The 23,344-nt window shown below is 46.4% G+C and overlaps 1 protein-coding gene across 1 annotated transcript in view; it reads left to right on the top strand.

The window, feature by feature from the left end:
* pkd1a (polycystic kidney disease 1a) overlaps positions 1-23,344 on the top strand; it is a 110,723-nt gene that overhangs the window by 16,429 nt on the left and 70,950 nt on the right. The window contains exons 2-10 of the mRNA XM_080759624.1: positions 1,755-1,826; positions 2,106-2,174; positions 4,966-5,037; positions 6,784-6,947; positions 13,509-13,759; positions 14,998-15,258; positions 16,152-16,320; positions 17,750-17,933; positions 21,636-21,856. Of these exons, the coding sequence (XP_080615750.1) occupies positions 1,755-1,826; positions 2,106-2,174; positions 4,966-5,037; positions 6,784-6,947; positions 13,509-13,759; positions 14,998-15,258; positions 16,152-16,320; positions 17,750-17,933; positions 21,636-21,856 (1,463 nt within the window). The remainder of the gene's footprint in view (positions 1-1,754; positions 1,827-2,105; positions 2,175-4,965; positions 5,038-6,783; positions 6,948-13,508; positions 13,760-14,997; positions 15,259-16,151; positions 16,321-17,749; positions 17,934-21,635; positions 21,857-23,344) is intronic.

Genomic DNA, 23,344 nt, shown 5'->3' with positions numbered 1-23,344 from the left:
ATAGGTAGGACCGTTTCAGTTAGTTTACTGAATTGTTTTTACAAAAAAAAGATAGTCAATCTACAATATATGTCTCATTGTGACGTGTTGTGATGTTATGAGCTACAGTACATAGATACAACATATTAGAATAACCTATACAGACAGAACGGAAGATAAATTAGCTGTTGGATTTTAAAGCATTTAGTTACATGATAAGCATCTAGGTATTTGTACTCGAATGTCAAATAAATTGTAAAAACTCTACAGAGAATTCCAGAAATTTGAGTCTGTTAAAGTATGGAATATTAAAATGGAAAATGTGTAGAAACCCTGCATGATTATTATATACTTTCCTTTTTTGATACAATACAGAAAAAGATAAGAATTGATTGCGCCGATCGTCCCCTCTTAACAACAGCAGCTTGAACAGCGAATGAGAGTAGCCCTGCTGCCACTGGTGAGCAGAAAGAGAAGTCACAGACACTGCTAGTGTGAGAGAGAAGGGGGAAGTCACAGACACTGCTAGTGTGAGAGAGGAAGGGGAAGCTACAGACACGGCTAGTGTGAGAGAGTAGGGGGTGCAGGCCACAGACACTGCTAGTGTGAGAGAGGAGGGGTGGAAGCTACAGACACGGCTAGTGTGAGAGAGAAGGGGGAAGCCACAGACACTGCTAGTGTGAGAGAGGAGGGGTGGCCACAGACACGGCTAGTGTGAGAGAGAAGGGCGAAGCCACAGACACTGCTAGTGTGAGAGAGGAGGGTGAAGCCACAGACACTGCTAGTGTGAGAGAGGAGGGGGTGCAGGCCACAGACACTGCTAGTGTGATAGAGGAGGGTGAAGCCACAGACACTGCTAGTGTGATAGAGGAGGGTGAAGCCACAGACACTGCTAGTGTGAGAGAGGAGGGTGAAGCCACAGACACTGCTGGTGTGAGAGAGGAGGGGGTGCAGGCCACAGACACGGCTAGTGTGAGAGAGGAGGGTGAAGCCACAGACACTGCTAGTGTGAGAGAGGAGGGTGAAGCCACAGACACTGCTAGTGTGAGAGAGGAGGGTGAAGCCACAGACACTGCTAGTGTGAGAGAGGAGGGTGAAGCCACAGACACTGCTAGTGTGAGAGAGGAGGGTGAAGCCACAGACACTGCTAGTGTGAAGTGAGGGGAGCCCAGTTGGCTTTCACATGATGTCACACAGTGACAGGGGGCATGCTGATTTTTTTGGGGGCCTGTTTTTTGGGAGTTTCCCTTCTATGAGACAAACATCTAAAGTCCATAGACTTAGCTGCCCCATGACATCTGAAAGCCAGACATGGACCCTTAACAAAAGGCCAACCTAAAAGTACTAGGTACTCTACAGCCTTCCTAGAAATTTACTCGAGTTTCACAAGAGAAATCCACTGTAATAATTCATACAATTATCATACAAACAAAGTAGGTACAGTAGCTACAGTAGGCTACTTCATATTATTACATTAGCTGCTAGCCAAAACAAAGCACTACGTTGTATTGAAATAAAGGTTCTCATTTATTCCACGTGTGCAATTGTGCAATTATTTGATTTATACTGTAAAGACTACAAATAAAACAAAATAAAAGTAAGTGTAATCTGGGAGTGTTTAGTATGTTCAATTATGCTTCTAAATGTGTGTGTGTGTGTGTGTGTGTGTGTGTGTGTGTGTGTGTGTGTGTGTGTGTGTGTGTGTGTGTGTGTGTGTGTGTGTGTGTGTGTGTGCGCGCGCGCGTGTGCGTGTGTGCGTGTGGTTTCCTCTGCAGAGATCTGTCCAGAAACCACATCTCTTCTCTGGATACCAGCCTGCTTGACCGCCTCAATGGCCTGCGCGAGTTGTGAGTATACACTGTGTGTGTGTGTGTGTGTGTGTGTGTGTGTGTGTGTGTGTGTGTGTGTTCAATTAGTGTGTATGAATGTGGGTGGTGACTTGAGTGGGGTGGAGAGTGCAGGTGTGCTAGTTGTTTTGTTAGATGCTGATAGATACAATTTTTTCTCTGTCTGTCTGTCTGAACCTGTCTGAACCTGTCTGTCTGTCTGTCTGAATCTGTCTGTCTGTCTGTCTGTCTGTCTGAACCTGTCTAGATATCTATTAATCTGATGTCAATTGATTTCAGATATCTGCAGGGGAACAGGATCAATGTTCTGCCCAGAGGGGTGTTCTGTTGTGGACCACTATCCATCCTGTAAGTACATCAAAACCAGCACATGGGGCAGAGGAGAGGAGAACAGGAACGATGTGAGAGCAGATGAGAGCAGATGAGAGGAGATGAGAGGAAAGGAGGTGCAGGGAAGTGAAGGGAAAACAGGAGAAATAGCGTTCTAGTTTAGTCTAGATTAAAGTGAGCATAAATCCCAGGAGTACACCACTGATTACACTGCAGAACACACACACACACACACACACACACACACACACACACACACACACACACACACACACCAATCACAGGGCTATTAAGTTCAATTACAGTTTACTGCTCCAGGCTCCCACTGTTCCGCTGATGTTGACCCCCTCCATACCTTCCTCCCTCCATCTACTCTCTGTTACTCCATCCAATACCTTCTCCCTCTCTGTGTGGGTGTTTTGCACATGTATACAGTATGTGGAGGGAGAGAGAGAGAGAGAGAGAGAGAGAGAGAGAGTCGGTGCGTATGTGATGAGAGAGGACTCTGGAGTAGTGGTTTCCATCAGCTCTTTCCAAACCCACCACACAACGGCCCCATTATGTAGCCTACTGGATAGACCAGAGAAGGAGAGAATTAAACTGTAGGAGTTAGTGTGTGTGTGTGTGTGTGTGTGGGGGGGGGGGGGGGTGGAAACAAAGCACAAGGAAAGAGAGGGGAGTAACAGAAGGGTTTGAGGTGGAAATGTCTGATCGTTGCTGTCCACCTGAAACCTTGTATCTCATTACGGGTATTTAAATGGGTTTTTCTATTTACAGTAATGCCCTACTTTGTCATACTATAGTATGACAAATAGCCAATCTGCAACGATGTGTTTTTGCTAAGTGTTGTTAAGTGAAAGTAATTAACAAGAGCCTACATTGAATCCATTGGAACACACTTTTTTGTTCGTTTTCTTTATTAGAAAAGGTTACCGTTTTGGACATACAAGGTTTTCAAACGACAGCAACGTGATGCTTTTGGCTGTGTGGTGCGGTTCCCATCATCCTCTGCTCACTCAGCCAGTCAGCTATTTGTTTTGTGATGTTTTCCTTCAGCCTTTTAATTGTAAAGTTTTTTATTTTTCTTTTCTTTTTTTCTGATAGTGTCTTGTATTGGTTCTGGAAAATGACGAGTGCATCTCTTGAATCAGTTGCATTAGTAATGAAAAACACATTTGTCCTCGTGTTAGATGTTAAAGTGTAATGGTCATGTGAACAGAAGGCATCTTTCGGATGACCAAAACGTTGCTTCGATATTAAAACTTTTCTCTTTTATCGGACGTGTGCGGCTTCTTCCTTATATTTTTTATGTTGCCCGCTTTATTCAACGGCCCACAACCAAAGAACCGACAATCACGGCCACAAAATGTCTTCTCCGGGTGAAAGAAAAGACAAGCGTCTGTTCGAACACACAGTCTGTTCCTACATCCGGTTCACATCTCGGGTTCCGAGAAAAACACTGAAAAACATTGGCGGTTTTGGAAGTATTAATGAATTAATACCTGGCAGTGAGTGTGTTTTAAGAAGTTAAATAAAATGCCTTATCTTCCCCAAAACATCGATAATGGATGGTTTCCAAAATCAGGATCGGCATCAGACCCGAAAATCTGGCATTGGTTAGGCTCTATTTCGGAGCCCCTTTCTTCCAGTACGTTCAGCATTTCTCAACACGCACCAGATTCAGTCTCGAGCATGCCACCACCCTTTGACTTTCTACATCAGAACAACAGTCAGACGGATGATCTAGTCTAGACATCTCGTGATGACTATACGTATACGGTCCAGGAGACACACAACAAAATCAATTAGAGAGCTGCCTGAATTCAGCTCCAGTTGTCTATTGTAAAGTTCTAGAGTTTATTGCAGTGCGTACTGTCTATCAATGTCTGAGATTCTGGCAGAGAGATCCAAGCGTCTCTTTGCCGATTGTGCTTTATTTTTAGCTGAAAAAGATATCATTTGCCCTCTCAAGTAGGCCTTCAATGCATCCCAGACTATGAGACTGGACATCTGAGGAGTATTATTGGTTTAGAGAAAAAAGGTTATTTCCTGCTCTATATACTTTACAAAGTTGTCATCCGAGAGTAGTGTAGAATTGAAACGCCAGCGCCTTGTAGGACGTGGCACGCCCGGGAGAGATATTGCCATTACGAGAGGTGCATGGTCCGAAATGACAATACTTTGATATGCGCAGGAGCGGAATTGGGGTATTCATCTCTTGTCCATCAATAGATGAGCTGCCTGAATTCAATTGTAAAATCTTTGTTCTGTCAGACAACTTACGAATAGATTTAACCAATATTTATTATAGAATGAGAATACAAGTGTGCATATAATATTTTATCTTGGCGTTCGGCGCTCGGCAGGGAGATAGATATACAATAAAAAACCCCATGGGGAATAAGTAAGTAACAGAGCCCACCGGTGGTGCTGGTGTGGTGGTGGGAGGCACTGGGAGCAAACATCACATAACAGCAACCAGGAACCATAAGCAGAAGGAAGGCAGGAAGAGCATGCAGTCTAGTGAGCTTAAGTAGCCCGCCCAATTGGTCAGCTGACTGCCACATCAGCGAATGTGGGTCTTGCACACACTGAATACACCCACATAGTAATGCAGTATATTAACCCCTTGAGTATATGAATGCGCCCTTGAGCACGGCATGAACCCCCTCGAGAATATCTGACTGAACTAACTCCGCAAGCTACGTATCATTTATTATTTTATTTTGTTCAGCAAAGCAAAAAACACGTAATGTCTGAATCTTCAGTGTGTGAAATGATTGTTGACAATATGTTTTATTTCTAACAGAGATCTGAGCAACAACCAAATCACCACCATAGAAGAGAGAATATGTGACAACCTGTGCAACCTAACCCAAATGTAAGTGAATGTTATCACCCCCCTCTCTCTCTGTTCTTTTCCCACCCCCCCCCCCTCTCTCTCTCTCTTCGTTTCTTTTAATTAACAGGCTCTCATTTTGCGCGTACACCCGCATGTATTGTACAGTACACACAAGTACAAATACAGCACTTACACTCGCGCACACACGCACACACACACACACACACACACACACACACGCACACACACACACACACACACACACACACACACACACACACACACACACACACACACACACATGCAACCCACACACACACACACACACACACACAAAATCAAGCATGCTTAGTGTTGGATTTATTGCAACTCCACCTTATCTATCCTTCCTTTGAACCGTGAGAAACCTCAATCAATCAAGACCACCCCAGAAAGTATTCTCTAGTGAGACTAGAGACTGTGTAAGAATACCTTAAAATAATTTTCACACAAGAAACCATGTAAAACACAGAAGTTTTTAGTGAAGTCTTCGAGGTTCATAAGCGTTGTACAAGAATGTCAAGAATGTAGGAGAGAGAATTCTCCGTAAGTGCTCTGAACATTGTCACATCATTTTGCACAAACATATATACTGAAAAACATAAGAATTCAGCTGTCACATTTCAATAGGTTGAGAGGCCTCATCAGAGTAAGGTGTCATCAGGCTGTCACGAGCGTCCGATATTCTGAATCCTGTTTTTTACTTTAATCACGTTCTGTGATTAGGATTCTGTTGTTGACTCTTTATCTCATGGGGTGAGAGTGTATTTTTATCCTCATCTTTAGGGCAAAGTTGTTTGTCATGTCGTTCTCCATGGTTAATCTTATTTCCCTTTTGGTACAATGGTCAATCTGGAGTGGGTGACAGCTGATAATGGAATTAATACACACGCAAATATTGGGTGACAGGGCAGTCCTAGGCACCAGATACAAGAAGATTTACAAGGTCTTTTTTAACATAGTAATAAGATGTGAACATAAAATATGAAACAATTAAAACCTCAATAAGAAAATACCCATCACTTAGCAAGCATATTTCCACATTGTTCGTTCGCTTCCACACAAGCAGCATTAAGCTCTATTTCTGCATGATGTGGGTTTCAGCGAGTAGTAATTACTCCTTTCATGTGAACAGAGTGTATTCTCTGCACACTCTGTAATTGAGTGGAGTGAAGCAGAGTTTTGCAGAAATAGACCTGCCAGATGAACAGTGTGCTATCACAGCCAAACTTCTATCTTCTTCCACCTTTTTCCTCTCCTCTCATGTATCTCTCACTCAACCCTGGTCCCTGCATGTTCTCACCCCTCCCTCCTTCACCCTCCTGACCTCCTGTCTTCAGTCCTATCCCATACCTCCCACGTTTCTACTCTCCCAACCTCCTCCTCCCTCCTTTTCTTCTCCCTGTCTGTTTCTGCCTTCTCCCACTCTTCTCTCTACACTCATCCCTCCACTCCACTGCTCTCTTATTCGTCCGTTTTTCCTTCCTTCTCTACCTGCCTTCATTGTTCTCTTTTTGAGGGGCGCTAGCCCCTCCTATATTCAGCTATTAGTGTAGATATCTTTGTCTTACACAAACATTACATTTCCATTGAAAATGAATGGAGTATTTATGTTATAATGTGTCTGAGCAAATCAGTATTTTAGTCATACAGAGAGATTCCATTCCGAATTAATGGAGAATTTACGTCATGTGTCTCCCCTGTCTCCTTTCTCATACCTCTCTCTCTCTCTCTTCTGTCCTACAGTGATCTGAGCAGTAACCCCTATGAGTGTGACTGTAAGTTGTTCCGGCTGGTCAGCTGGCTGCAGGAGAAAGGGGTGCGAGTTCGACGCCCGGAGTTCATGCTTTGCCACCACCCACCAGACCTCCGCCACCAGCCACTGCTCAATGTCAGCCTGCTCACCTGTGGTATGATGAGTACTGTATATACACACACACGCATCTGCAGACATAGTATATTTAGGAAAATGACAAACACTCCACTATCTTCTATCTATAAATGCACCACGTCTCTGTGTGTACGTCTTGTGGAGTCTGTCAGGTCTCGCCACAGTGGGAGGGGCGCGTTCCCCTGACAACCAGACAAGCGGCGACACGGCACACCCACGGCCGTGTCATAGACGCAGTGTTCTACCCCAGAGCAATCTTGAATCAGCTGCGCCTAATTCCGACCGCCGCCCTGGTTAGCAATTAAGGACAGCCGCAGCCTGTCAGCCGCGCCCTTTATAAACAACCTGCGCACCTAGCAGTATCAGATCCCTGCTACACACAGACGCTCGCGCAGCATATGCCGTCCACTCGGCGTTGGATGGTAAGTCCACACTCCTCTCACTTATGGACTCTCACGTATGGACTATGTTTATTGTTTGAGCGTTTGTATCACCACTCAATTGCTCTCTTATATTCTCACATCACCAGGCTTGTAGGAGTGGGGCTGGAAGCACACGCAGGAGCGTGTACCCCCCATAGACAAGTATACACGGAGAGCCGCATGCATACTGGAGACCCACCTGGCTCGTATCGGGGACGAGTGCGGAAGACGGGACCCCCGTATGGAAACGGCAGCCCCACAGCTCCATAAGGTCGCAGTAAGACAAACCGTTCACTATCTATCACCCGTGTTATTAAGAAGAGGCACTCATAGTGGCCAATGAGCAGCTAAGGATAATAACGAAGATTGTGAATGAAGGAAGTCACCCTGTCGATGCTAAATGAAGACTGTGAATGAAGAGTGTCACCGTGGTGTTGTACACTGAAGATTGTTGAATGAAGATAACCCCGTAGAGACTAATGGAAGCTAGCAGGCTCTAGATAAAGTGTCACGTACACCCTGTGAAAGAAGACAGGCCCGTGTTATGTTTATTTCACCCTTGAAGAGACTTTAAGTTGGCTTGCGCCGCCAGGCCCGGTGAAAGAAGACCGTTAGAAACTAGAGCGCTTACTTTGTGTTAACCCCCTGACTGCCGTTGTCGTACCGACACGGCCACCCAGTAGATAGAGAGAAATAAGAATATAAATGCTTGTGTATCTTCCTGTTGGCCGAGCCTAAGGGGCCCTCCGTACCATCCCCGCCCGGTACCATACCAAGTACTTTTACTCTAATTACTCACCACCCCGTATCCGAGTACTTCTACTCTAAAGTACTCTTCTGTGCCTTGTGGATAGAGAAAGATACGCACCCCCTTACCTACCTCCGGGGGAGCCTCCTGGCCTCCTCTGGAACCTGGAAAAGAAGAAGAGAAAGAGTTATACAAAGGTCCAGTTGGTAGACTGCCTAGACCGGGTGTCTCAGGCCCCAACTTTGTACTTACCTTGTGCTCTGACCGTATGCTAACATCCCCTCTCATCCTCTGCAGTGACGACTCCCGCCTCGGAACCGGGACCTCATGCAAAGAATATTACTGTCTGAGTTCTGTTTGTGAAAACTGACTTTGTTTGAACCTGTTGGAGAAATAAAGCAAGGGGCGCCATCGTGTGTCTAACCCCTGAAACTGCACTCTGAGTTGTATTTCCCACCCGACCTCCCACATATGGTGGAGAATGTGGGTATTCATCTGATCTCAACCACCGCCTAAACATGGCCAGCCTCGAATTGGCCGCCCTTCTCCGAAGTCAGACTGAATTACAGAACGCTGTGCGTGAGGTGATCCGCAGGCTAGACCGACACGGCGATGTCCCTAGGACCCCCAACGCCGTCCTCTCCAAGCAGACCCCCGAGGATGACATCGAGGCGTACCTCGAACTCTTCGAACGCACCGCCGACCGCGAGCAGTGGCCCGCCGCCGACTGGGCCGGCATACTGGCGCCCTACCTCTCGGGAGAGGCTCAACGCGCATGTCGGGACCTTCCCGCCAGAGACGCTCGAGACTACGAGACGCTGAAGGCCGCCATCTTGTCCACCCTCGGCTACAGCCTGCCCGCCCGGGCCCAGCGGTACCACATGTGGGCCTATCAGCAGGCCCAGCCCCCTCGCGCTCAGGTCGCCGACCTCTACCGCCTGACGCAGAGCTGGCTGACCACGGGCGGAGAGACCCCGTGGATTGAGAGATTAGTCATAGACCGGTGTGTCCGGGCCCTGCCACCCGACGCCAAGAAATATGTTGCCCGAGTCAGCCCCACATCCGTGGACGCCCTGATCGCCCTCCTGGAGAACCACCACGTCTGCTCGGATATGCTCCGCCAGACCAAGAGCGACGCCGTCCCCAAGACAGACGACCGCCGAGACCGACGCCGACCAGCCCCGCCGACCCCGCCGGCCCCGGTCCGGCCCCGTGCCTCCGGCCCCCCCGACCGCAGCCCGCGGATCCGCAGGTGCTACGTCTGTAATCGGGAGGACCACCTGTCCTGGGCCTGCCCAGAGCGGCCCCCCGGCCCCGATGTCTCCATGCCCTCCGCGGACAGCATGAGAGGCCCCCGACCCTGTCTCCACACCGGAAGCAAGAGCCGACGACAGACCACCCTCCTGATCGGGACGGACTGTCGCCGGTTGGAGAAGTATTGGAACCCGGGACGACGAGGGCCCTCCAGGACGCGGCGCCGCCGACGCCGCCGAGGTAGCCCACCCCTCGTCGCCTGCCCCGCCTTCCGTGGAGACGGGACCTCGTCCACAAGCAGCGGAGGAGGAAGTCCCCAGCCAGAACCCTGGCCTGAAGAGGCGGAGGCGTCCGACGCCGACGAGACGCCGGCCCGCGGTGAAGACCCCTCCCTGGAGTTCCCCAGAGTAGACGCGCCGCCCCCCCGGCGGCAAGGAACGTTCGCCACCACTCAGTGGGCCGACCCCAACCTGGCTGGCGCCAGGCGGAATGTCGTGGCCGTCGACGGGAAGCTGAACCCGGGGACAACCGGGTCGACCGGATCAAGTTCCACAGGATCCAGTTCTGACTCTGGAGGGTCATCCTGGGGGAGCAAGTTTGGCACTGGTGGGGGATCCTCCAGCACGTCTACCGGCAACACAGGCAGGACAGAGTCGTCCAGCGCAAGCTTCGGGTCGGCCTTTGGCTCCGCGAGTAAAACGGGGACCAGCTCGAGTGGATTCGGCCTGAACAAAGGGTCCTCTAGCTTCGGGTCGTCTAGTTTCGGATCCAACAAAGCGACCGCGGGGTCTACCGGGTCCAGCTCAAACTCGGACTCAACCGGGCTAGGGTCGAGTAAGCCCACTTCGAGCTTGAGTAGCTTCGGTAACAAGTCTAGTTCTAGTCTAAGCTCGAGTAGTTCGTCGAGCCTGGGCTCGACGGGAACAGCGAAGAAGACAGGCTTTAGTAGTAGTAGTAGAAGCAGAGAGCGCCGGCGGGAGCACAGGCCCGGGACCAAAATTAACCACGCGGACGCGCTCTCAAGACTCTACGAAGGTGAGGAAAGTAGTCAAGCTCCTTGCAGTAGCAAGAAACTTAGGGGGGGAGTGTGTGGAGTCTGTCAGGTCTCGCCACAGTGGGAGGGGCGCGTTCCCCTGACAACCAGACAAGCGGCGACACGGCACACCCACGGCCGTGTCATAGACGCAGTGTTCTACCCCAGAGCAATCTTGAATCAGCTGCGCCTAATTCCGACCGCCGCCCTGGTTAGCAATTAAGGACAGCCGCAGCCTGTCAGCCGCGCCCTTTATAAACAACCTGCGCACCTAGCAGTATCAGATCCCTGCTACACACAGACGCTCGCGCAGCATATGCCGTCCACTCGGCGTTGGATGGTAAGTCCACACTCCTCTCACTTATGGACTCTCACGTATGGACTATGTTTATTGTTTGAGCGTTTGTATCACCACTCAATTGCTCTCTTATATTCTCACATCACCAGGCTTGTAGGAGTGGGGCTGGAAGCACACGCAGGAGCGTGTACCCCCCATAGACAAGTATACACGGAGAGCCGCATGCATACTGGAGACCCACCTGGCTCGTATCGGGGACGAGTGCGGAAGACGGGACCCCCGTATGGAAACGGCAGCCCCACAGCTCCATAAGGTCGCAGTAAGACAAACCGTTCACTATCTATCACCCGTGTTATTAAGAAGAGGCACTCATAGTGGCCAATGAGCAGCTAAGGATAATAACGAAGATTGTGAATGAAGGAAGTCACCCTGTCGATGCTAAATGAAGACTGTGAATGAAGAGTGTCACCGTGGTGTTGTACACTGAAGATTGTTGAATGAAGATAACCCCGTAGAGACTAATGGAAGCTAGCAGGCTCTAGATAAAGTGTCACGTACACCCTGTGAAAGAAGACAGGCCCGTGTTATGTTTATTTCACCCTTGAAGAGACTTTAAGTTGGCTTGCGCCGCCAGGCCCGGTGAAAGAAGACCGTTAGAAACTAGAGCGCTTACTTTGTGTTAACCCCCTGACTGCCGTTGTCGTACCGACACGGCCACCCAGTAGATAGAGAGAAATAAGAATATAAATGCTTGTGTATCTTCCTGTTGGCCGAGCCTAAGGGGCCCTCCGTACCATCCCCGCCCGGTACCATACCAAGTACTTTTACTCTAATTACTCACCACCCCGTATCCGAGTACTTCTACTCTAAAGTACTCTTCTGTGCCTTGTGGATAGAGAAAGATACGCACCCCCTTACCTACCTCCGGGGGAGCCTCCTGGCCTCCTCTGGAACCTGGAAAAGAAGAAGAGAAAGAGTTATACAAAGGTCCAGTTGGTAGACTGCCTAGACCGGGTGTCTCAGGCCCCAACTTTGTACTTACCTTGTGCTCTGACCGTATGCTAACATCCCCTCTCATCCTCTGCAGTGACGACTCCCGCCTCGGAACCGGGACCTCATGCAAAGAATATTACTGTCTGAGTTCTGTTTGTGAAAACTGACTTTGTTTGAACCTGTTGGAGAAATAAAGCAAGGGGCGCCATCGTGTGTCTAACCCCTGAAACTGCACTCTGAGTTGTATTTCCCACCCGACCTCCCACAGTCTGTAATCCAGTAACTCGAGAACCGACTCGAGTCGAGTCCGTCGGATAGCCGGTTGTCCAGAACCAGCACGAAACCCTTTGCCCGGGCTCTGGACTTGATCACCCATATATCTCCATATATGGAGCTGGCCTGTTCTGACAGCACAATTATGTTCTGACAAATAATACCTGGGTGGGGCCAGTATGCCCTGATTCTTTTTAGGTCAAGGGGCTTAATAGCAAATTGCGCAAAGCGCAAATATAATTAACATATGGACACTCCCCCAATGCTAAAATATGCAGGTAAGTGGTATGCCATATGTGTGTGCATTCAGCACGGCTTCCATAATATGAAAGGGCACATAACGTGGCCACGGTTTGAGCAAATTCTGTAATACCCCCTGATTTTAAGAGGTTCTAAACGGCAGCCGTTATGTGCTATTTCTTGTCAAGAAATTCCTTGCAGGTGATTTTGGTGAGTATTGGAGTTTGGAAGCACTCGTTTTTAGTAAAGCAACCTCCTGCTGCCTCCTGCATTATGTGCAAATTCAAAACAGGTGGTACAAGAGCACTCCCAAACTCTGACACTTAGGAAAAAAATATCATGCACAGAATTTCTTGACAGGAAGTAGCTCATAATATGTCTGCGGTGGACTTTTCAGATTGAAAGAGGATAATTCAATCTTTCCGTGCAGCTGCAATGTTGGTGAGTTTGACGTTGAGATAGGACTTTTCTGTTTGGATGAATGGGCTGTCTATGGGAAGTTGCATGTAGTTAGCACCTTGCTGGCAAGATGGCCACGGTCTGAATATCGTCAATTGATTGCCATGGCATTTGATTACTTAACCAGTCCACTTTTCACAGTCAGTTTGCACTCTTCATACACAGGCAGACAGATACAGAGATTATTATTGTTTTTCTTTTAATATCTTGATACATTGAATACACAGGATCACAATGAAAATAAGCCCTTGAGCACATTGCAAACTGTTAATAAAGTATTAAACACAATGCGTCATGCTGCGATGTATTAAGTTATAATGTTTTTGATCGATAGGCGAGTGTAGACGCACTCTGGGTAGGTTGTGTACAGTATGTGCTAGCGCAGGGGTTCTCAAACCGTGGGTCGCGAGTCGCGACCCATCGGGGGGTCGCCAAATTATTTTGGGGGGTCCCAAAAAAAATATTTTTTATTTTTTTGCAACTGAATGGCATGGAAATGAAGAGTTTACATACCTACACATACCTTCCCTAATGTATATCTGGTTTCAGTATTTATTTATGGTGTATTGTCTCTATTATTAAGGTTATTGTAGCAGTCAATTTAAATATTGGGGGTCGGGAGGGGACAGGCCGGGGGTACCGAGACATTGCCAAAGCATTTCCGGGGGTTCCTGGCCAAAAACATTGAGAACCCCAGTGCTAGCGCATGCTCCTGTTCAAAACACTGCACCACTGCAAATGGACCCTTATGGGTTTGGTTCGTACACTCTCAAGAGTTATGCCGGTCTCTGAAATTAAAACGTTTGAGAACCACTGATCATGGACACATCTGTGCAACTTCTCTCTTTTCCTTCCTTCAGGTCTGAACTACGCAGCCTGCCTGGAGGACAGCAGCAGTGGGGGAGGTGGACGCAGTGAACTGGTCATCTTCTCCTCCTCCACTCCGGGGAACTTCTCACGGGAGCAGTGCAACAGCGTGTGCTTCGCTGCCTCGCATCGCTACGGCGGCCTGGGGGCGCGGCGCGAGTGCCTCTGCAGCACAAACTCAGAACCCAACTTCATCAGCGAATCGCAGTGCTCGGCCGCTTGCACCAACCCCCACGTCATGAAGGTAGGATGAAGCCAACAATTAGTCCTGTCACAATAAATTACATAATAATTTTATATATATATATATATATATATATACCGTATATATATATATATATACACACCGTATATATATATATAAACACAATTTTCAGTAGAAATTGGCAATTTCCACTCTACTGCTTTCCAAGTATTAAATATCATATTTGGCAATAGCACTTATTTGGCAATTTGACTGCCCTATAATAATACACTGGCATCCCTGTACGTCTGTCTTTTTTGCATGCAGCATCATCACCCTAAGGGCCGCTGCTGGCCTTTTGGGTGCCTTAAGCATAATAAATATTTGTGCCACTCATTGCCAGACTGGACAGGGAGCTCTGAGCACCTCCACATGGGCACGCATGCAACTTGAGGATGCACGCAGGTTGTGACTTGTAGGTGGCGGAGAAAATTGGATTTCCTTGGCTAATTTTGGTGCCCCCCACACGACATTTTTATTAATTCACATGGATGGTAACTGAGCCATATGTTTGTGTGTGTTTTAAAGGCCCATTTTGTATGTTTGTATGACCTCATTTGTATGTTAAGAGCTCATTTTATCTCATTTATCTGTCCTCTGTGTTTCACACAAGGGAAGGAAAGGAAAACAACTTTATGTTCAAACAAGGACTAAGGCTGAGAGCATTACTTCTGGAAAACATCAGTATGCTTCACCATTCTCTGGTTTGGGTTCGCTACATGCTTAATCCATTTGCTGAAGTGGGTCGAACATCTTCCTCCTACCCTTGTGAAACTGTGCATCAGCAGTCTGCGCTGAATGAATGAATAATTAATACGTTAGATGGGCAAAACTTGATTTGTTAGTTTTCGGTCAATTGAAAATAAAATGAAAGTAGATTGAAAGTAGATTGAAAAGAAAGTGGTTCATTTTGGGTCAAACAATTTGACCCAGCCCGAGTGCTGTCAGGCTGTTTGCAGAAAGTTTGTAAACAAACGAGCAGTGCTTCCTGGTAGAATATCCAAACTTTATAAAAATGAAGTGTCCAGAACAGTGTAGTTGACAGTGTAGTTTGTCAAACTATATTGTTGAACAAAACAATATTTCTAATAGCCAATAATAAAACCGTAAGTGTGCTTGTTCTTCCAGATGGTTAATGAATGAAAGGTTAATGAATAATGCTTTTTGGTTGTGGTTATGTCATGATGATTTGGTCTATATAATTACATTTTCTCATCCTTCTGATTGGTCGGAAACAGGAATGTGGGTGGACCGTGGCCCCTGACGTGTTTGCAGTGGACTTCTCTGTGTCGCTGAAGCGCCTCCCACTTTTAAGCGTCCATGACCCTGCCCGTCTCTCCGCCTCATCCTCCGTCACGCCCGTAACGCTGTCCTGGGACTTTGGTGACTTATCGTTGCGGGTCAACACTACAGAGACAGAAGATACCACTGCAACACACAAGTATGGGCTCCCTGGGCAGTATAGCGTCAGCGTTACAGCCTGGGCTGGGAACAAGGAGGTGAGATAATGTTTACTATTATACAGTGGTTCACAAAGTAGCGTCTGGGACCCCCATCACGGTTTTTTGCTCCCGATCCAATTCCGATCATTTTCATTTTGAGTATCTGCTGATACCAATTTTTCCCAATCCGATATTTATATTTTTATAGAACACTTATGCCATATCACAATAGTACAATATCCAAAATAACAACCAATATCAGGTCTAAAATCATGATATGGATATAATATTGATAATAGGGATGTCCCGATCACGTTTTTTCTGCTTCCGATCCGCTTCCGATCATTTGAAAACAATGTTATCGGCCCCGATTTCCGATCAACCCTAATCAAAAACAGCCCTACGTATATGCATTTTCTACTTGAAAATAGCCATGCTATCGTTGAAGATATGCTATTTTATGTTATGATATTTATTTTTAAAGAATACCTTTTTAAAGGTTTTTTTGGGGGGGGGCTTTTCTGCCGTTATTGATAGATACAAGTGAAGATTGTCATGCAAGAGGGAGAGAGAGGCAGGGGGAGACATGCAGCAAAGGTCGTCATGAACGGGACTCGAACACGTGACAAGCTGTCAGGCCAGAGCCTATATGTGGCATCGGGCGCCCCTCACAAAGGTTTTTTTATCCGAATCCCTGCCACAACATATTTTCAGGCGGCAGGTCCATGGCCAAATACACCATTACTTTTGGGGTCCGTGACATGAAAATGTTTGAGAACACAGGACAGGATGTTCAACTAACACAATGAAAACAACACAGGCTTTGTTCATAGCTATGTGTTTTTTCTGTGTGTCTGTGTGTGTGTGTGTGTGTGTGTGTGTGTGTGTGTGTGTGTGTGTGTGTGTGTGTGTGTGTGTGCATGAGTGCGTGCGTGCATGTGTGCGTGCAGGTGTCTGTGCGAGGGGAAGTGACAGTTGCCATGCCGCCCAAGCTGGAGCTAATTTGTCCTCCTCTGGCTGTAGCCAATCAGAGCCTAGAATTGAATGTGGTCAGCTGGGGATCCGTAGGTGTGGCTGTAGACTGGACCATCACCAAGGATGGAGCCCAGACCGCTAAAGGTATGCCTGGCACATCAACATCAATACATGTCAGTGTCTTTCTATACACTAGGGCTGGCCAATATGATTTCAAGTCAACGTCACCATTATTTCAAACTTTTGCCCTGATTACGATTAATGTACATTTTCTTTTTTAGTGTGTGTGTGTGTGTGTGCGTGCGTGCGTGTGTGTGTGTGTGTGTGTGTGTGTGTGCGTGTGCGTGCGTGCGTGCGTGCGTGCCTCAGGCTGGCTCAGCAGCCTAGGTTCCCAGACGGTTGAGCTAACCATCAGGGCCATCTTGGCTAAATACAATTGTAGTCATGGACAAAAATATCTCATTTCACTCTGTAATGTGTCCTTCTAGTGTCTCTCTTAGCCTCCCTTTCTATTGCTTTTTTCTTTGTTGTTCAGCCTTCATCTTTCAATCATCTGTCTATCAAGTGGTTTTTGTTCTCGTCTTTGCTTGTGTGTATGTGCGGGGTACATTGGATGAAGTTGGAATATGGAAGACAAGATAAGTCTCATTGCATGCTTGTGTGTGTGTGCGTGTGTGTGCGTGTGCGTGCATTTGTTTAATTGGCCAATACATTTTTTCACAGATATGACCTGATATATGAAACTGGGTTTCAGCCTAAAGGTTAATGCCATCAAGGATTCAGAACTTTAATTACCTTATTCTCAGATCTTCGCCTTTTCTTCATGTTTCATCATCTGTACTTGTCTGACACACAGGGACAAAAATTAACACCATTTCCGCTTAATCAGGCACTCGGGCGTGAAATTGTTATGAATTGGCTTCTATTGTCTGTTAGTGATTCTGCCTAAAGTGATGCCTTTGTTTAAAGCGATGTGACCACTTAGGCTTATTTATCATTTTGGCTGGTAAAAGATCATGTCTGGCTGGTAGTTTCTGAAATCTATCAGCCTCTTTGGGTACTAAGCCAAAAAACGTCATCACTTTATTCTTTTTTATTTATCTTCTCCCAATCTCCCTTTTCTCCAGCCTGAGTTCATCAACTTCTCCTCCGTTCTACCTAATTTTGTCTCCAAAGTTCAGCTGCTCTTTCTGCCCAAACCAAACTGGTTTGTAGTGTATAGAGCCAATTATACAAATATATTTTTTTCCAAAGATTTTGCAACCCATTTTTCACCCAGTGTCAATTATCTAATGCAATCCTGGGCGCTACACTTCCTCTGCCAACCTGGGGGGGCAGAGGACTGACCTCATGCTTCCGTCTATGCATGAGGAGTCCAAGCTGCTTCTCTTCACCTGACAGGGGGGGGGGGTTTCCCCGGCCGGACGTAGTGCGAGGGAGGAACATGTTATTCCGACCAGTTGCTTTTCCCTCCTTCAGGCGAATTTGAACGGCCTCATACTGTAATTCCGCAATGCACCTTCAATGTTTTAAATGTGAAATAATGGGAGTGTGTCTGTGTGTCCCCTGCCAGCGTCTCCCTACTGTCCCAGCAGTGAGGGTGTGAGGGAACACCCAGAGTCTTCCCGCTGCTTCCAAATCGTTCCGGGGGAGTTTGGCTGGAGAGAGGCTCGGCGCCAGTGTTCCGACCGCGGTGGCGACCTGGCAACAGTCAGGACAGACACGCTTCGGAACCTGCTGGCAAGCCATGTCACACAGTGAGTGTGTTTATACGTTTTAGGGGGGGCATGTGCACGTGCGTATGTGCATGTGTGTGTGTGTGTGTGTGTGTGTGTGTGTGTGTGTGTGTGTGTGTGTGTGTGTGTGTGTGTGTGTGTGTGTGTGTGTGTGTGTGTGTGTGTGTGTGTGTGTGTGTGTGTGTGTGTGTGTGTGTGTGTGTGTGTGTGTGTGTGCGTGTGTGCGTGCGTGCGTGCATGGGTACGTGCATGGGTGCGTGCATGGGTGCGTGCATGGGTGCGTGCGTACGTGCGTGTGTGTGCCAGCATTGTGAACCTGCTTTTTGTTAACCTTTGCACAACAGAAAGGTGAAGCTTTTGGTCATGCTTCACACACTGTTGTCACTGTTGTCATGCTTCACATGGCATCACATATAAATTGTAAGACGGAATTCAGTTCCCAATGGAATTCAGTTCCCAATGGACTAATATAAAGAATGAATTCTCGTATTCTCGCAACTCTTGCAATTTCCCAAAATTGCACCTTTCTAGTTAAACTTGTTTAACAAGTCTATTTACCATCTGTGGACTGCAGCCATCTACAAAGCAAAATCCTTAGTGTTAAACTGTTCATTTGACTCTGTGACTGCGTGCATCGTTGCACAATCATTGCTGGAGCACAGCTACAGTAACTCACTAGCCTATGCTACCACTTTCCTTCTAATGGCTGCTACATTACAAACATTATTTTCGCACCATTTTACAATGTGTTTACTGCAGACAGCCAAATATGTAAATTTGGCATGGCCAACATTGTGAGATTCGTGACAGGCAGAAATGCAAAACAGATGTGTAGATTTGTTTCACCCTGCGATCTAAAAATATGTATTCTGGATGGGAATTGGAATTTACTAGAAGAGGTTGAGTGTGTAGTGTACCGTACTATGTAACCCCCTCTCCCCTTGTGTATCTAAAGGCCTATTTGATCACCTGTTTTTGTCCCGTTGTCTGTTCAACGTTTTTGAGTAGCGCTAGTCCCTCCGACGTCTGGCTTTCAGACATGATGTCATGTGGAACCCAAGTCTATGGACTTTATTGTTTGTTTTAAGCAGTGATGTCATGTGTCAGCCACAGTGGGCGAGTGTCACACAAAAGTGTGATTTCATTTTTTTAATGTATGAATAATCATTAAAAAAAAGATGTGGAGATAACAAGGTTAATGCCCAACAGCGATGTACAACAGGGAGTAAGAAAGATGGAGTGAACATTTGGTTTTGACATTTGTTTGACTCTCTCTCTCTCTCTCTCTCTCTCTCTCTGGATGTGGTTTATGTTGTTCTTAATCTTGTCCTCTAGTTACCTTGCTCTTTATATATACGGTATTGTGTTTTCCTGCTGAGCTCCTGTCGCTGCAAGCCAAAGAGCGTCCACAGCTCTATAGCAGACTGTCACAGAGTGGTGTGTGCTTTAGAATGTTACAATGCAAAACCAAGACCCAACCCCACATACCTCTCCCTGGTATCGCTCTCTTTCTCTCTAAATGTCTCTGTATCTTGTCCACGTGGTGTGCAGTGTGCACAGTGATTAGCTGTGGTGCTATAAGGCATGTTGTCTTTGCTGTGGGGTCTCTCCAGGCCCGACAGGGTCACAGTCTCACAGAACACACACATCTGTAAAAGCACAGCTGTACTGAAACCTCCAACACCCTGGAAGGAGGAGTCCATAGTTCACAGTGTTTGTGTGCATGACTATGCGTGTGCATGTATAAGTGTGTGCGTGAGTGTGAGTGTGCATGTGTTTCCTCTCTTCCTGCCCCACACCCATCATTAAATTGAGGGCAGAGGCCCTGATCTTGGAGACAAAAGTGAGTGAGTGAAGTAAAGAAAATCGGGAGAAACAGCCTGCAGCACTCCCCTTTTCTCCCCCTAACCTGCTACAGATGAGGCATAGTCACCTCCACCCCCGCAGTCTTACATAAGGACCTTCCTTTTTATTGCTTTTTGGGGTTTCTTCTTTTCTGTGTGTCTCCTGCTCTTCAGCTCTCTACCTTTTACAGCATTATGCATTTTTCACAGATGTGGAGATTTCTCTGTGCTGCATGAAAATAACGAGACAGAGACGGAAACATTTTGCACATGGGCAAATAATGAATATCCTTATTATCCTACCCATCTGGGAACTAAGCAAAGCCGAGCCGCACCAAATGTCCCTCTAGAATGACAGAGGGTTGTCAATTATCACGACAAAATAAACCATGTCTTTAGGTTATTGTAGTTTATGAACCATGCAGCATTAAGCCTCCGGGTAGAAATCCTGAGGGTTCATCTTCTATTTGTGTAATGTGAAAGACTAAGAGATTACGCAGAGAGAAGAATGGAGTCCATTAGAACACTCAGGGAGTGAAAACTAATTTATGTCATCCTCGAAGGGCAGGCACGCGCACAATATGAGCCAACCAGTGCCCAAGCACCTACCTGATATTTCTCTTATATCAACCTACCTATAATTTCTCTTATATCAATTTTGTTGAACCACCGTTGCTCTCAGCTTTGCTCCGGCTACAAAGGCTAAGCTAGGTTTTTTGTTTCCCCTCCTGATAAGTCTGGTTAAACAGGGGAACTGACATGCTCAACTCAAACATTTTCAGACTAATAGGAGAAACATGAATGGATAATTAAGTTGTCAGCACTCGTAAATACGTTCTGTATGTGACACTTCTTTTAAAGCACAGTAGCAGAAGGAAACAGCTCTAGGTGTTCCTGAGCATTTCTGAGACATATACTGTATGTCTCCCCATCCCTTTTCACCTGTGAACATTACAGTATGTGACAGTAAATTGTGGCTGTGAAGTGTGCTTTTTAGAACATGACTATAGGACAAATTAGGACATCTATGTCATACAATTTCCCAAAAGTGTGACATTATGGGTTTTGTTTGTAGGCTTTTAATTGTCTCCACCAGGCCGAAGGCATGGGGAGAGAGTATGTTTTGCACTCAGTCAGTTTTGTATTACGGTGATGTAATCTATAGAAATGCTGCCCATACCACTATTTTACTCCTAGACACAGTTTATCACTCAGCACTTATAGATTAATCACTGGTGAAAGCTACAGCACTCACCATTGTACCCTCTATGACAGGGTAGGTTGGTCTTCCCTCTCTGAGAGGAGATAGGCACTGGCACCAGTTTATTTTTTAAAGCTATTGATGGGAAGTTACCACCCTACATCACGTTGCTGCTAGACTGTAAAAGAAGCACTCGTCAGACCCGTTCAAGTGAATGGCTTACACTAGAGGTCCTATCTTTCTGCTTGGATGCCCCTACTTCATGGAACACTACAACAAACACAAGAAATTAATATCCCAATATCCTATGGACAATTTATTAACCTGCTTTTAAATCTCCCTATACCTCAATATGTAATTGTTTTTAACTTATGCTTTATTTCACTGTTTCTGTGTGTTATATCTAATGCCTATCTCAGCAGCATTGCAAATGAGGGTGAACCTCAATGCTCTTTTCGATAATAAATAAAGGTTTCAATCAATCAATCAATGATCAAACTACGAACATTATAATGTGTGTGAAAAAGAACATATAAAATGTAATGTCCGTGTACGGACATATTGATGACCCCTGTATTTGTCGCTTGTTTTTTTTTGTAGACCTGGTTGCTAATTTCTCTCACTAAATCTGACAACACTCTGGCTCAGTGCTGACCTGTGCGTCTCCTCCTGTCGCAGGGAGCGGGGTGTCTGGCTGGGTCTGAGTGACGTGGACTCGCCGGGCTCTCTGCGCTGGTTAAATGGCTCGGAGGCACGCGAGGGCGAGGTCAGCCCGCCCACCCGATCGCAGCAGGTCCGTGGAAATGTGTGCGTCTCCCTGGACCACGGCGCCCAGGCCTCCTTCAGTTCGCACCTGTGCAGTGCCAAGCGAGCCTTCGTCTGCGAGTATAGCCCCTATGGTAAGCTTTGCACTAAGCTACACACACACACATAGTACTTATGTACACACACACACACACACACACACACACACACACACACACACACATTCAGATGCATGTATACATATGCACGCAGAAACACTGTCCGCAGAATCATTGTATCCTTGTATCTCCATAATTCACCCCTTTGTTTATTTATTATTAATCATCATTATAATTTGTATTGTATGTATTCATAAATTAATGCTATTGGTCATCCTTTAACCACTTAAGCCTTATTTTATACTTATACTTAATAAGTAATAAATGATACATAGCTGAGTTAGTTCAGTTACATATGTACTCGAGGGGCTAATTCAATGTTATGCAAGACCCACATGTCATTCGCTGACGTGGCAATCAGCTGACCATTACCTAAGACTGGATTCTTCCTGTGTTCCTTCCTCTGCATGTATGCGTTCCTGGTGTTGTAATGCACTGTTTGCTCCCACCGCCACTCCAGCACCTAGGACATAGCCCTAGGTTTAATGGCAGCATTATTTTGTGGTCAGGGGCTGAAAAGTTTTGGAATCCATGTTATAGAACAGTTTCACAATGTACTGGCTCCATTGCATGGTCTTGATAGGAACATACTGGTGATTATGGGTAACATTCGAAGCCGGTGTACACATACACATTTCTCCATGTCTCCATTTGTATGAGGTACTGAATGTGACAAACAGGTGCAGGTTTCTTGCTCAGGGCCATTTTATTCCAAGGACTATATGGGGATGTACTGTACAGTGTACATACATTGTCTACTGTCATTAAGAGTCTTAATCTTGATCCAACAAACCACCGTTTGTTGGACACAAGGTTACATCTTGAATACTCTTTCAGTTTCAATACACTTTTTACATTGTTGGACTGTGCTATTGTACTGCAGGGTGAGTAAGATTCACGGCTGCAGGTCCGCTTCATAACACACTTTTTTGCATTTTGAAGCTCTGAGGAGGTCGGAGGAGACAATATTCAATATGGCTGAATAGGATAGCTGTGCACAGTCGAGCTACTGTCAAATGTTCTACCTTTTTATTGATTTTTCAATGTTTCACAAACAACACTGACCACAGACAAACAAGGAAGGGAGAAAGAAATATTCCACAATCTATCAACACCATTGTCAAGCTACTATCTATACAATAGATCTTGACGTTTCATATGGTGGGGCTTGGGGCTTGGCTATCTATGGAATCGTGAATTTCCCGTCAGTGTATCACTCAAAATCCCCATACAAAAAAATCAGGGATGGAGAACTTTGATGTCATAGTAAATGACTATGCCTGGCAGCCGGCGAAAACTAGAGTTCTCAACAGGCCCGAAAATTAAGGCCCGGCCCTACTGTACCTGGGCATCAAACCCTGTACTCTCAAGACACTGCCCCCCTTAGATCTCCATATATGGAGCTGACCTGTTCTGACATTCCATATGTTGATCTGACCTCATCAAACCCTGTACACTCAAGAC

This window comes from Protomyctophum bolini, assembly GCF_963924005.1.
Source record: "Protomyctophum bolini genome assembly, chromosome: 3".
In the NCBI taxonomy this organism is placed as follows: Eukaryota; Metazoa; Chordata; class Actinopteri; order Myctophiformes; family Myctophidae; genus Protomyctophum; species Protomyctophum bolini.
Note: the sequence above shows the minus strand (reverse complement) of the source record. Positions and strands in the feature narration are given on the sequence as shown.